General features: G+C 35.8%; 1 protein-coding gene across 3 annotated transcripts in view; it reads left to right on the forward strand.

Moving 5' to 3' along the window:
* SCFD2 (sec1 family domain containing 2) overlaps positions 1-14464 on the forward strand; it is a 399917-nt gene that overhangs the window by 60754 nt on the left and 324699 nt on the right. For all 3 annotated transcript variants that reach the window (XM_068542982.1, XM_068542983.1, XM_068542984.1), the window contains exon 4: positions 9353-9528. In XM_068542982.1, the coding sequence (XP_068399083.1) occupies positions 9353-9528 (176 nt within the window). The remainder of the gene's footprint in view (positions 1-9352; positions 9529-14464) is intronic.

The raw sequence follows: 14464 nt of genomic DNA on the forward strand, positions 1-14464 counted from the left end.
CCGAAGATAAAAGATATAGAGAACCAAGTCAGGAGGCCCAAGAACTATTAGAAGTTTCAGAAAGAGAGAGAAAGCAGAGGACAGGAAACTAGCAAAGAAAGAATGTAAGAGTTTCCCAGATGTGAAGAAAGACATATCAAGTATATAGAATAGGCTTAAGTGGAAAGAATAAAAACCCTCTAAACTAGACACAATCACTGTGACTCCTCAGAGTTACAAGAGAATGAAAGGATCCTATGGACCTCAAGATGGAAAAAAGAAGCTTATCTACAAAGAAACAAGAATGAGACTAGCACACATTTCTTATGAGCAACCCTGAGCCAGAAGATAATGAAGCAATGCATTATTTTCAACCTAGAATTGTAGATCCAGATAAACTGTTATTAAACTTCGAGGGCAAGAAAAAGCCTTTTCAGAGGTAAGAGAACTTTGCTTTCCACACATCTTTTCCGAGGAAGTTACTTGAGGGTGTCCAGCAAAACAAGGCAGTATAGCAGGAAAGAAAAATCAGGGATTTAGCGAAGCGGTGTTCCAATAGAGGAGAGCAATAAAAGGCGTTCCAGGCTGCTGACTGTGCAAAAAGGCCTAAAGAACAATCTGCCCATGATGGAACTGGGGAATGAAGGAGTTTGCTAGTAAAGTATTCAGGGAGGGGAAAAAAAAAAAGAACAAAAAACCCCACAAATCAACTATACCTCAATTTAAAAAAAACAAACAAACAACACAACACGGACTTCAAAGATAAGACAGTGTATTTGAAATTAGGAGACTTTACAACTTTGATTAAAGCAGGGAATGCTCTTTCCCCACCCCCTCAGAAAAAGCCCATATGCATTCTAGGATCCAAGTGTATTATATGCATAAGGAAATGTAATCATAGCTTGTACATTGGGTCTGTCATTAATAGTTATATAGTTTATAATGATACAAACACTATTGACTAATTTTGAAGTTTTCGAATCATGCTATAGAAAAAGCACATTAGACTAAATTATGGTTACAAAACAAAATATAAATGCTATCAGTCTTGACCAGATGAAAATAAAAGTACAGATGATTTGGAAGATGAAAGGGGGAAATATGAAGTAGAGGGAAGGGTAAGGGGAACTAATATCCTCTGCTTAGAAGACGAAAAGCCATAGCATGCCATCTGTAGTTGACAGAACAAAGAAGAAAGTTTAAGTATGTAATGTAAGTTACAAAGATAACCAACAGATGGGGAGGAAAAGTGCTTGAAGTCTTGTCTGCTTATGGACTATCTCACGATCTCTTTGTTGTGTGTTCCTTTCCCTTTTTAATTCCTTTTTGTCTTTCTGGTGAAATGAGAAGAGGATGTAAACCGATGTGTTCATGCTACCCTCTGAACCTTTCGTACATTATTTACAAAACTCCGAAACCATCTTTTGTACACAAGATTCTGGCTCTCTCATGACAGCTGTTGAATTAACATTTGAAATTTTCCCTGACAGTGCTGCCCACCAACCAACAGTTTAATTTTAGTAGAGTTGCCGCCTTTGTCTACATATTGGTATAAGTGCTTTTGCTATAATTTACACGCATTCCTGGAAAACTTGTTTTGCAAAATCACATACTAGTTATCAGGGCTCGTGATAAAAAAAATATCATTAGCAGAAGCCCATTCAAAAATCGATACAAATTTATAATTAGAGCACTAACGTAAACGATAAAAATACTAGCACAGTTAAAAAGATTGGCCAAATTTCTATAGATAAAGACTATAGATAAAGAAACGTTACCGCATATATGGGACTTTATGTGAACAGAAGAGTTGAAGGTAGCTCACTGGAAGGTAATGTAAAGAGGAGCTGAGACCGTTTGGTTATAGAGGCAAAGGCAAAATGCACTGAAGGTCAGGGAGAACCAAACAGGAAGCACTCCCAAGACAGTGCACGGGGCCAAGCAGAGCCAAGAAGAACTAGGAATGTAATCAGTGCTCAGCTCCTCTTGTGGCTTGCAGAGTTCAGCTATGTTTGTTTACTTTGTGTTCAGCTGCTCTTATTTGGCGGCACAAAATGTTACAATGAGAAAAAATGACAAATGAAGAGATATTTTTGTGTAATATTAAAATTATTCATGTTTGCCAGTTATGTGTGAGTTAATAAACCAGAGTTTTAACAGAACATGTTATATTTAAATATTTTAATATACTTTGCCTTTATTACATTAGAAAAATGATTAAAAAGGAGAAAAATGAAATGCTGATATTTGATTTCTGGAAATACATGTCTTAAAACATAACTTTGGGGACTTCCCTGGTGGCGCAGTGGTTAAGAATCCACCTGCCAATGCAGGGGGACATGGGTTCGATCCCTGGTCCGGGAAGATCCCACGTGCCGCGGAGCAACTAAGGCCGTGCGCCACAACTACTGAGCCTGTGCTCTAGAGCCCATGTGCCACAACTACTGAAGCCCACGTGCCTAGAGCCTGTGCTCCGCAACAAGAGAAGCCACCGCAATGAGAAGCCCATGCACCGCAACGAAGAGTAGCCCCCGCTCGCCGCAACTAGAGAAAGCCCGCTCACCGCAACTAGAGAAAGCCAGCCCGCGCGCGGCAGCGAAGACCCAATGCAGCCAAAAATAAATAAATAAATTTCTTAAAAAACAAAAAAAGCCCCCCAAAACATAACTTTGTTTATTCACATTTCACACACTGGGTTTTCATTCATGTTTTCAGGACAATGATGAATAAAAAACATGCAATGACAGTATTATCATTTGTTATAGAGTTTTTTTTTTTTAAGAAAACATTTAGTAGCTAAATATGCTATTTTAGACAAAATTTCTGATGGTTACTTCTACCATTAAGACACAATTTGGGGATTAAATCAAACCTAGCACTGACAGAATACTTTTTTTTTTTTTTTTAAAGAAAATCAACAAAGAATCATATATGTGTAGATATTTTAAATATATCTTACCAAGCCACAAAACAGGTTCAGAAAGTTATAGTTTATCAAATGCATATAGTAAATGGAAGAGTAAGTTCCATAATTCATTTGAATACAATGGAATTCAATATTGTAAGGATCACAGACAATATAAAAATATTAAATCCTTTTATTTTCCAAATATGTCCCCTTTCTCCCAAGAGATAATTCTATTTCAATAAGAGTTTCAAAATATACATAGAACTGATGGTTGTTAAAGTTTTGTGTTTGTGTTTCTTAACTAAATTGAAATCTGAAGCCCGTTTCACTTCCTTAAAAACTATAAAAAAGAAAAAGAAAGCCTAATAGATTTTCTTACTTGAAAACTATTTTTCAAATTTCAAAATTGTCCCTTTTCAAAGAGTTGTTATGTATTATGCAGTTTTGATATAAAATACCCCTTGTTTTTAGGACTTTAAAAAAATGTGTTGCAAAGCCTTCTTGGGTTGACATTTTAAAATCACCATGTAAATCTGCCTGACGAGTTTTTTTTTTTTTTTTTTTTTTGGTAATATGAGATGTGAATAAATGTTCTGTTACTTTTTCAACACCTGGTTCTAGTTGCTTGCAGTTTTAGTTGATATGAACTGAGAAGTTTTCTCAAGTTGTTAGCCTCACAGTATAGCATTTTTGGTAGTCAGGCAGTTGATTTTGACTTGTTTTATGTAAGATTGTGATTAAATTTATATTTAAAACATGTCACTAGCCTATATTTTAAAGCATTTGTGTGAAGTACTCTTTTACTAAATTCCAATTAACATGTTATGAATTTTTACCAAAAAACCCCCCTGCTTTCATGACATATATAAGGAAGTGTTAATGGCTTGTGTATGTAAGAAAAAGGTATACAGAGGGGAACAGAATGGAGCAGCAAAGGTGAATAATTGCTGATTCACAAGGTAGTGTTCTGTTGGCATTTCCTGTTATGAAATATATCCATTTGTTCCTTTGGATCTCATGCCTTATGTGGGGAGGCAATGTTATGTAAATATGGTCACTGAGTCCAAGTCTGAGCGAGGAAAATGCTAACTGGATAAAAAGTTTAGCTATGTTTTTGAATTGAAGACATTCTTTTTTTAAAAAAAAATTTTATTTATTTATTGACTGCGTTGGGTCTTCGTTGCTGCGCTGGCTTCCTCTAGTTGAGGCGAGCGGGGGCTACTCCTCTTTGCTGTGCACGGGCTTCTCATTGGCTGGCTTCTCTTGTTGTGGAGCACGGGCTCTAGGGCACGCAGTCTTCAGTAGTTGTGGCACGTGGGCTCAGTAGTTGTGGCTCATGGGCTGTAGAGTGCAGGCTCAGTAGTTGTGGTGCATGGGCTTAGTTGCTCCACGACATGTGGGATCTTCGCGGACCAGGGATCGAACCCAAGTCCTCTGCATTGGCAGGCGGATTCTTAACCACTGCGCCACCAGAGAAGTCCCTGAATTGAAAACATTCTTATCTTTAAATTGAACATATGGTTATGGCAGTCGAAATCTAAACAGACCTGGTGACTTTCTCTGATGATTTCCATTTCTTGAGGCCTCTCTAAAAGACGGTTATGTTACGAATGGATTGTATGTATTCTGAGCCTTTTAAATTCCTCCTCCTTCAGTCCAGGAGATAGGGTTGGAGAGGTAGGCAATTACATATCACATAGAGCCTTTCACGGTTTCAGGACATTTTAGTTTTTGCTTTAGCAATACTTACCACAATAATGATTAAGCAATTGTTTGTGTAATTGTTTTATGACTTTCTCTCTTGATACACAAAGCTCTGTGTATCCAGGGACCACACTGCGTCACCTGCAGCACAGTGTGTAAACAAATAAATGGAGCTCATGGCAATGTTAGATTTGAACCCATTTCATGTGAAAATTTGTTTTCATATATTTATGTTAATATTTAATATGTCAAGATGTTTCTGTGTAAAAATATTAATCATCTGCACAAAAGATCCCCATCCCTTAAGAAGAGAATGACATGTAATGAGCTGAATTAATTAGGAGAGCATCCAGGAATCGTTTGCCTTCTTTATTTGTTGGCCATGAGGACAGATTTTTGTCTGATTTGTTCATGGGTTTATTCTTAGCAGTAAGAACAGTCCCTGGCACAGAAATATATGTTGAGCCAATGGATTAATAAAAGTTAATGACACTCACAACTCAACAGGAAGAAAATAAACAACCTAATAAAAATGAGCAAAAGATTTGAATAGACAGACTTCACCAAAAAAGATATAGGGTGGCAAATAAGCACATGAAAAGACCAACATTATTAGTCATTAGAAAAATACAAATTAAAACCACAGTGAGTTGTTGCTAGATACCTAATAGAATGGCTAAAACCAAAATAACTGGCAATACCAAGTGCTAGTGAGGATGTGAGGCAATAGAAATCTCATTTGTTGCTGGTGGGACAGCTCACTTTGGAACTTAGTTTGTCGGTTTCTTATAAAGTTAACCATACACTTAACATATGACCCAACAACCCTAGAAATTTACTTAAGAAAAATGAAACCATATGTCCACAGACACATACACACATAAAAACCTGTACAAAGATGTTTGTGAAGGCTTTATTCACAATTTCTTTCTTTCTTTTTTTGGAAAATGTTGGTGGACTTTGATTTGTGAATCTTTTTCAATTTATTTTTATTTATTTTTTAAATTAATTTTTATTGAAGTATAGCTGCTTTACAATGTTGTGTTAGCTTCTACTGCACAGCAAAATGAATCTGCCATACATATACATATATCCCCTCCCTTTTATTTCCCTCCCATTTAGGACACCACAGTGCATTAAGTAGAGTTCCCTGTGCTATACAGTATGTTCCCCTTGGTTGTCTATTTTATACATGGTATCAATAGTGTATATGTGTCAATCCCAATATCCCAATCTCCCAATTTCTTCCACCCCACCCCTTTCCCTCTTGGTATCCATACATTTGTAGTCTATGTCTGTGTCTCTATTTCTGCTTTGCAAATAAGGTCATCGATACCATTTTTCTAGATTCCACATATATGCTTTAATATGCGATATTTGTCTTTCTCTTTCTGATTTACTTCACTCTGTATGACACTTCCTAGGTCCATCCACGTCTCTACAGATGACCCGATTTCATTCCTTTTTATGGCTGAGTAGTATTCCATTGTATGTATGTACCACATCTTCTTTATCCGTTCCTCTGTTTATGGACATTTCGGTTGCTTCCATGTCCTGGCTATTGTAAATAGTGCTGCTATGAACATTGGGGTGCATGTGTCTTTTTGAATTATGGTTTCCTCTGGGTATATGCCCAGTAATGGGATTGCTGGGTCATATGGTAGTTCTATTTTTAGTTTTTTAAGGAACCTCCATACTGTTTTGCATAGTGGCTGTATCAATTTACATTCCCACCAACAGTGTAAGAAGGTTCCCTTTTCTCCACACCCTCTCCAGCATTTATTGTTTGTAGATTTTTTGATGATGGCCATTCTGACCAGTGTGAGGTGATACCTCATTGTAATTTTGATTTGTACAGGATAGAAAGCCCAGAGGTAAACCCATGCGCCTATGGCCACCTAATCTATGACAAGGGAGGCAAAAATATACAATGGAGAAAAGACAGCCTCTTCAATAAGTGGTGCTGGGAAAACTGGCCCAGCTACATGTAAAAGAATGAAATTAGAACACTCCGTAACACCATACACAAAAATAAATTCATAATGGATTAAAGACCTAAATGTAAGGCCAGACACTATAAAACTCTTAGAGGAAAACATAGGAAGAACACTCTTTGACATAAATTGCAGCAAGATCTTTTTTGACCCACCTCCTAGAGTAATGAAAATAAAAACAAAAATAAACAAATGGGACCTAATGAAACTTAAAGCTTTTGGACAGCAAAGGAAACCATAAACAGGACGAAAAGACAACCCTCAGAATGGAAGAAAATATTTGCAAACGAAGCAACTGACAAAGGATTAATCTCCAAAATATACAAGCAGCTTATGCAGTTCAATATCAAAAAAACAAACAGCCCAATCAAAAAATGGGTGGAAGACCTAAATAGACATTTCTCCAAAGCAGACATACAGATGGCCAACAAACACATGAAAAGATGCTCAGCATCACTAATTATCGTAATTTCTAAAAATTGGAAAAAACTCAAATGATCATTAACCGGTGAATGGATAAATGGCTAAACAAACCATGGCACATTCATACAATGGATTACTACTTAGCAAGAAAATGGAGCAAACTACCTATATAAGCAACAACATGAATGAACATCAAATACCTTATGCTAAAGTGAAAGAAGCCAGACTCAAAAGGCTACATACTATATGATTCCACTTATAGAACATTCTGTAAAGGCAAAACTATGGGACAGAAGCCAGATAAATGCAGATAAGTGTTCACCAAGGGCTGGGGGTGGGAAAAGAGAATTGACTACAAAGGGGGAACTTTTTGGAGTAATGGAAATATTCTATATTTTGATTGTGACAGTGCTTACCCAACTACATGCATTTGTCAAAATTCATAGAACTGATTTGAGAACAGCCTGAACCAGAAAGGGATGAATTTTACTGTATGTAAATTATACCTTAATCAACCTGACTCAAAACCAAGCAGAGAAAGGGTTAATGAGGCTCTTCTCTATTAGTACTTAAGCAAGCAAATCATTAGCTTGCTGCTTGAGAATCAGGAATGAACTATGCTTCGCCAAGGGACCAAAGAAACTAGTGAGACTCAGCTCCGTGCTCATCATTCCCACTGTTTTTATTCTTTACATGCTCACCCTGATAAACAGGTAATAAGGCACTTCAAAATCCTTAATCTCTTCAAAATATGTAATGAAAAGATAGAATATGTTGCAGGCTTATAAGTTTCTTGAAACAAGGTCTTTATTTTTTGTGTATTATAGTCTGTAGCAAAACCATTAATTGACAAATGCCATTTAGCACCGTGTAAGACACTGAAGTCTCACTTCTTTGCTACTCCATAGAGTTGCTGTGAAAATCAGAAGAGGACATACTTGCACTGTATAAACGATAAAGTGCTAAATAAATACAGGTGGCCCCATTGCCAAATATTAACAAACGTAGACATAACAAACAAACTGGGATTTCAGGCATCAGAGAGTAAACCACAAACAGGGTGTAGGTAAGATGTAAAGGAAAGAATTACTTGACTTGCATCTATGTTTGGCCCCATTGCCATCTTCTTGCCCAATGAGGAGAATCTGTGGTGTTCAGGAGTTCAGTCCATAGCATTGATGAATGGCAGGAGTGAAATTTGACATATTAGAGTGGGAAGCGACTAAATGGAAGGACTGCTATAGGCAAAAGTTGGACTTAGAAGCTCTGAAAGAGTGAATCTTCAACAGGTGGTTTTTTGTTTGTTTTTGTTTGTTTGTTTTTGGTACTCCAGTCTTTTATGAAGTGGGGGTCTCGTTCTAGATAGAGGTGACCATTGTAGTACATGTGCTGTGTCACCCATACCAAACCATTTCTTCTGATACCTCATCTTCCAGGGTTATTGCCACTCTAGTTCTCCATACATTTTTGTTCCATAAACAGCCAGCTTTTATGCTCATGAATATTGTCATGAACCCACAGATATCAGTGATAAAGTTTTAGCTATAGTCATAACAGATTTCTCCTTTATATACATACGCACACAATTAGAAACCTTACTTTTTTGCCTCTTAGATTGCTATATCATTTGTCTTGGAGAGGTACTCCATGTTGAGCTCAAGAAATATTTATTCATATGACTTTATTTGATAACTTATTTATGGGGTACTTCAGAATTATGAAATGAATTCTACTAGCAATATGGCCTTGGCAAGATCACTTAACGTGTGTTTTCTTGCTTGCAAAACGCAGTTAATAGTTTCAACTTTGCTGTTGTCACCATGTTGTTTTAAGAGTCACAATAGCTTCGGCAAGCTTGCAGTTTACTCTGAAGTTTTGTGCTGATGTAAGGCAGTAGTATTTTTTTATTTTATTTTATTTTATTTATTTATTTATTTTGGCTGCATTGGGTCTTCGTTGCTGTGCTCAAGCTTTCTCTAGTTGTGGTGAGCGGGGCTACTCTTTGTTGTGGTGCGTGGGCTTCTCATTGCGGTGGCTTCTCTTGTTGCGGAGCATGGGCTCTAGGCACGCGGGCTTCAGTAGTTGTGGCATGCGGGCTTCAGTAGTTGTGGCTCGCGGGCTCTAGAGCACAGGCTTGGTAGTTGTGGTGCACGGGCTCAGTTGCTCTGCGGCATGTGGGATCTTCCCAGACCAGGGATCGAACCCATGTCCCCTGCATTGGCAGGTGGATTCTTAACCACTGTGCCACCAGGGAAGCCCTGCAGTAGTATTATTAATGGCATTCTCTTCATTATTTTTACCACTCCCAGAAGAGGGTACACTGATAAATTGTATGTTTTTCCAGGGAGAGTCACTCCGGGACAGCTCATGTCCTATATTCATCTCTTCAAGAACAACCTCAAAGCTCTAGGGAATCACTGTGGGCTCCTACAGCTTGGGCTGGCCACTGTTCAAACTCTGAAACACCCGCAGACTGCCAAGTGGGACAACTTTCTGGCTTTTGAAAGGCTCCTTCTCCAGGTATGTTGCTCTGGGAGCTTCTTGGGATATTAATAATTAAAGATTTTAATTCCAGGGAAAAACTTTGATATTTATTATAATCTTAGTAATAAATCATATTGTTGACATATGCCCTATATCATATTCTCTAAGTGCCCCCAATTTAAAATTCAAGTAGCAGTTTGTTTCTATATCTACTTTCTTTTTTTTTTTTGACAGTAACGTCTTTGGCTTCTCACTCAGTACTTAGACTGTTTTTTGAGTATTTGACTAAACTTTGAAGATCTCTTTTCAGTTTTATGCAATTTGGACCTTTCTTGATCTTCATGGCATCTTTATTTAATCCTTGCTACTTTTCCTGTAGAATATTGCTACTGTTTACATTTCTTCTGACACTACTTTCTTTTTTTTTTGTTTCTTTTTTTTTAAATGTTTACAATAAGTGGTCTTTTTTTTTTTTTAAAGTTTCATTTTATTTATTTTATTTATGGCTGTGTTGGGTCTTTGTTTCTGTGCGAGGGCTTTCTCTAGTTGTGGCAAGCGGGGGCCACTCTTCATCGCGGTGCGCGGGCCTCTCACTATCGCGGCCTCTCTTGTTGCAGAGCACAGGCTCCAGACGCGCAGGCTCAGTAATTGTGGCTCACGGGCCCAGCTGCTCCATGGCATGTGGGATCTTCCCAGACCAGGGCTCGAACCCGTGTCCCCTGCATTGGCAGGCAGATTCTCAACCACTGCGCCACCAGGGAAGCCCCTGACACTACTTTCTAATCCTTAAACAACATATAGCATGTGGCTTAAAAATGATGCTTATAATAGACGAAAGGGAGGCAAACTCCATTTGTAATTTTCTTTTTTGTTTTAAAGTATTAGCTTATTTATTTATTTATTTGGATGCTCCGGGACTTAGTTGTGGCACATGGGATCTTCCTTGCCACATGCAGGATCTTTAGTTGTGGCATGCGGGATCTTTTTTTAGTTGCAGCATGCGGGATCTTAGTTGCGGCATGTGGGATCGAACCGGGGCCCCCTGCGTTGGGAGAGTGGAGTCTTAACCCCTAGACCACCAGGGAAGTCCTCATTTGTAATTTTCATGAAGAGAGATGTATGTGGAGTAGGACCTTTTCACTATTGATAAAATACTTTCATAGGAAACTTTTAAGAAGATGTATTTTTAAAAATTATAAAGTATTTCGAACACATAAAATAATATGACAAATATTTATGTACCTTACACATAGATTCAATATAATTTACTAGTTTTTATGTTTACTTTATATCCTTTTTCATTAAAGAAATAAAATGACATAAAGTTGAAGCGTCTCTGATACTATACCCTTTTCCTGCTCTGATTCTCCTTTTTCCTTTCCCAGGGGTAATCACAAGCTTGATTCCTTGTTTCTATATGTTTATTAAATATTTATTTTTCCATGAATAATACAGAGTATTATGCTATGGGTTTTACTTTTTATGTAAGTGATATCACATTATAAGTATCCCTAAACAACCTGCTTTTCCCTCTCAGCATTCTGTTTTAAGATAATCCAAATTGACATGTATAGATTTAATTGTATAAATATTCAATTTATGGAATCCATATTGATGTATAATTAGACTGTTCCATATTTGTGTGTGTGTGTGTGTGTGTGGTTAGAAAGAATGAGATGAGTATCCTGGAACTTGTCTTCTGGCCCACATGTGAGAGAGTGTCTCTAGGGCATATACCTTGGAGAGGATTGTTACTTTGTTGACCATGCATATTGTTGAGTTTACTAAATATCACCAAACTGATTATCAAAGACGTTGAACTAGTTGACCCTTCTGCTAGGACTGGATGACAGTTTGTTTCCCAGCATAGTGTCCAGCACTCAGTATTATCAAATTTAAACATTTTTTTATAATGGGTCAATACTATCTTTGTATAAATTTGCATTTCTCTGGCTACTGATGAGGCTGAGCACCTTCTGTAGTATTTATTAGCTATTCAGTTTTCCTCTTCTATCAATTGCTCATTTTTATACTTATTTATCTATTAGGTAACAGAAAAAACTGTTTTATGTCATGCAAATACTTCTCCCAGACTGTGGTTTGGCTTTTAAATTTAATTCCTATATGTTTTATTGTACAAAATTTTTGCATTTGATGTACTCTAGTTAATGAATATTATCTTTTATGGTTTATTCTTATTTATGTTTTATATTAGAAATCTTTTTGTACCCCTAATTTCTAAATATATTGTTCAGTATTTTCCACTAAAAATTAATTTTTGTTTTTGACATTTGAATTTTTGTTTATTTTTAAAACATCTTTATTGGAGTATAATTGCTTTACAGTAGTGTGTTAGTTTCTGCTTTATAATAAAGTGAATCAGCCATACATATACATATATCCCCATATCTCGTCCCTCTTGCATCTCCCTCCCACCCTCCCTGACATTTGAATTTTTAATCCACCTGGAATTTATCTTTGTTTATGATATTATTGGGATCTCATTTTCTTTTCCTCCATATGGATAGCCTATTCTCCCCACACCATTTATGAAATACTCCATTGTGCTGTAGATTACTTACCTAACAGTCATTTCCCTCTTTCTCATGTTGGCAGAACACCAGTTTTGTTCCAGTGTCCACTCTTTTCCCACATGATTCAGGCAAATCCTGATTGGTCTCAGACTATATTCATATTCTCATCTCCCCACCTAATGATTGGTTTAGCAGTTCTAGCCTAAGAGAGGCAAAGCGAAGTTTGCTGGAGGTGCTTCTAAGAAAGATCTTCTTTTGCCCTTGTAGAAAAATATATAATGAAGAAACAAGCTCCTTTTTCTTGATATACGTTTGTGACACTTTGAGTATTTTGTAATAATCAAGGGAGCTCGCTGAGATCCTGAAAAAGATAAGCAGAACCTAAATCCTTAAAGATGACTTTGAGTCTTACCTCAAAATATCTTGTTTTGTGAGATGATGATTCTTCTCATTGTTTAAGCCATTTTAGTTAGTTTTCTGTTATTTGGAACCAAAAGATATTCATCCTTTTCTCAATGATACATGATATACTAAGATTTCATATAAAAATAGGTTTGTATCTCACTTTCTAGTCTGTTTCAGTGGTCAGTTTATCCATCACAGAATTAATACCACAGTGTTAAAATTAACATGTCCAGTTTTATGCCTTTCTCTATAAAAGAAACTTACTAGATTTTTTATGGGTATTTTAGTGATTTTAATACCAGTTGTAAATTGAATTTTCTAATTGCTCATTGCTGGTGTATTGGAATACTCTTGGCTTGACTTTTGACTGGTGATCACGTGTCCAACAACCTTGCATTTTGTATTAGTATTTGTTTTCCTATTTCTTGCTGTGATTCATTGGTTGTCCTGTATTTCCTCTGCAGGCAATAATATTATCTGCGAATAATGGCAGTTTTGTTACTTCCTTTCCACACTTCATACCACTTTCTTTTTTAGTGCACTGACCAGGCATACTAGAACCCTACTCAACAGAGGCAATGAAAATGGGCATTTTCATCTTATTCCTGACTTTAAAGACAGTTCTAAAATTCTACCATTAAATATTATGTTTAGTTTTGTTTTTAATCAGGCTAGGGAAGTTCCTTCTTAATCTTATTTTGCTGAATTGTTGTTGTTGTTATTGCTGTTTTTATCCTGCCTGAGTGTTGAATTTCACTTAATACAGATTCTGAAATTTTTTAGGTGAATATATATATATGGTTTTTCTCCCATAATCTGGTAATGTGGTGAATTGTATTTATAGTTTTTAAAATAATCATTACTGCATTCCTGGGATAAGTTTAACTTGATCCTACACACACACACACACACACACACACACACACACACACACACACTGCTAGATTTAGTTTACTAATATTTTATTTACACATTTGCATTTATGCTTGTAGGTGAGATTACCTTATAATTTTTCTTCATTGTGCTGATGTCCAGTTTCAAAACAAAGCTTACAGTAGTTAGGTAAAATCAGAGTGAGTTTCATTTTTTGTATTTGGAGCTATTTGTATAGGAAAGGAATTTTCTGTTGCTTAGAAGTGAAATATGCCTAAATTTAGAATCATGTGGACCTGTTGTGTTGTTGTCAGACTTAGATTTTTACTTCCAATTTGATTACTTTAGTGTTTATAGATCTATTTAATTCTCTGTTTTTTCTTGAGATTATTTTGGTAGTTTATATTCGTTTAAATCCATTCATCTATATTTTCAAATTGGCATAAATTTATTTATAGAATTCTCTTAAAAGTTTTAAATCTCCTTTGAATATATAGTTGTAATTCCTTTTTTCAATACCTGGTATTTTTATTGCAAAATTAACTCTCCTTTTGATTTTGGTTCGTATTAGCAGAATTTCATTAGTCATTCCAAAGAATCAGCTTTAGTTTTTTTATTTTGATATACTCATTTGTGCTCTGTTTTATTTTTCATTAATTTCTGTTTTTATCTTATTTCCTTTCTTCTGTATTCTTTGGTTTTACTCTGTTGTTCTTTTTTTAACTTCCTATTTTCAAATAATGTATTTAAGATTATGAATTTCCCTCTAAATACTGCTGTAGCTTAGTCCAAAAGTTTGACTGTCTTTGATGTTATTCAGTTCTAAATATTTCACAACTTCTATTATGATTTTCCCTTTGATTTATTTATTATTTAGATTGCATGATATTTTTTAAGTTTATAAGTATATGAGGTCTTTTAAAAAAACTTATTTTTACTTGATTATTAGATTGTGGTCAGAGAATGTGTTTTGAATGATATAATCTCCTTATTTATGTGACTTCCTTTGTATGTGATTCATTTCTCTAAATGGTCCACATATACTAAAAAAGAATGTTTATTCTCTAATTGTTTTATGTAGGGTTCCATAAATGTCCCTTAGCTTATAGTAATCATATATAATATATATTAAAATATATATTATTATAATATAAATAATT

The sequence above is a fragment of the Eschrichtius robustus genome, chromosome 4, assembly GCF_028021215.1.
Source record: "Eschrichtius robustus isolate mEscRob2 chromosome 4, mEscRob2.pri, whole genome shotgun sequence".
In the NCBI taxonomy this organism is placed as follows: Eukaryota; Metazoa; Chordata; class Mammalia; order Artiodactyla; family Eschrichtiidae; genus Eschrichtius; species Eschrichtius robustus.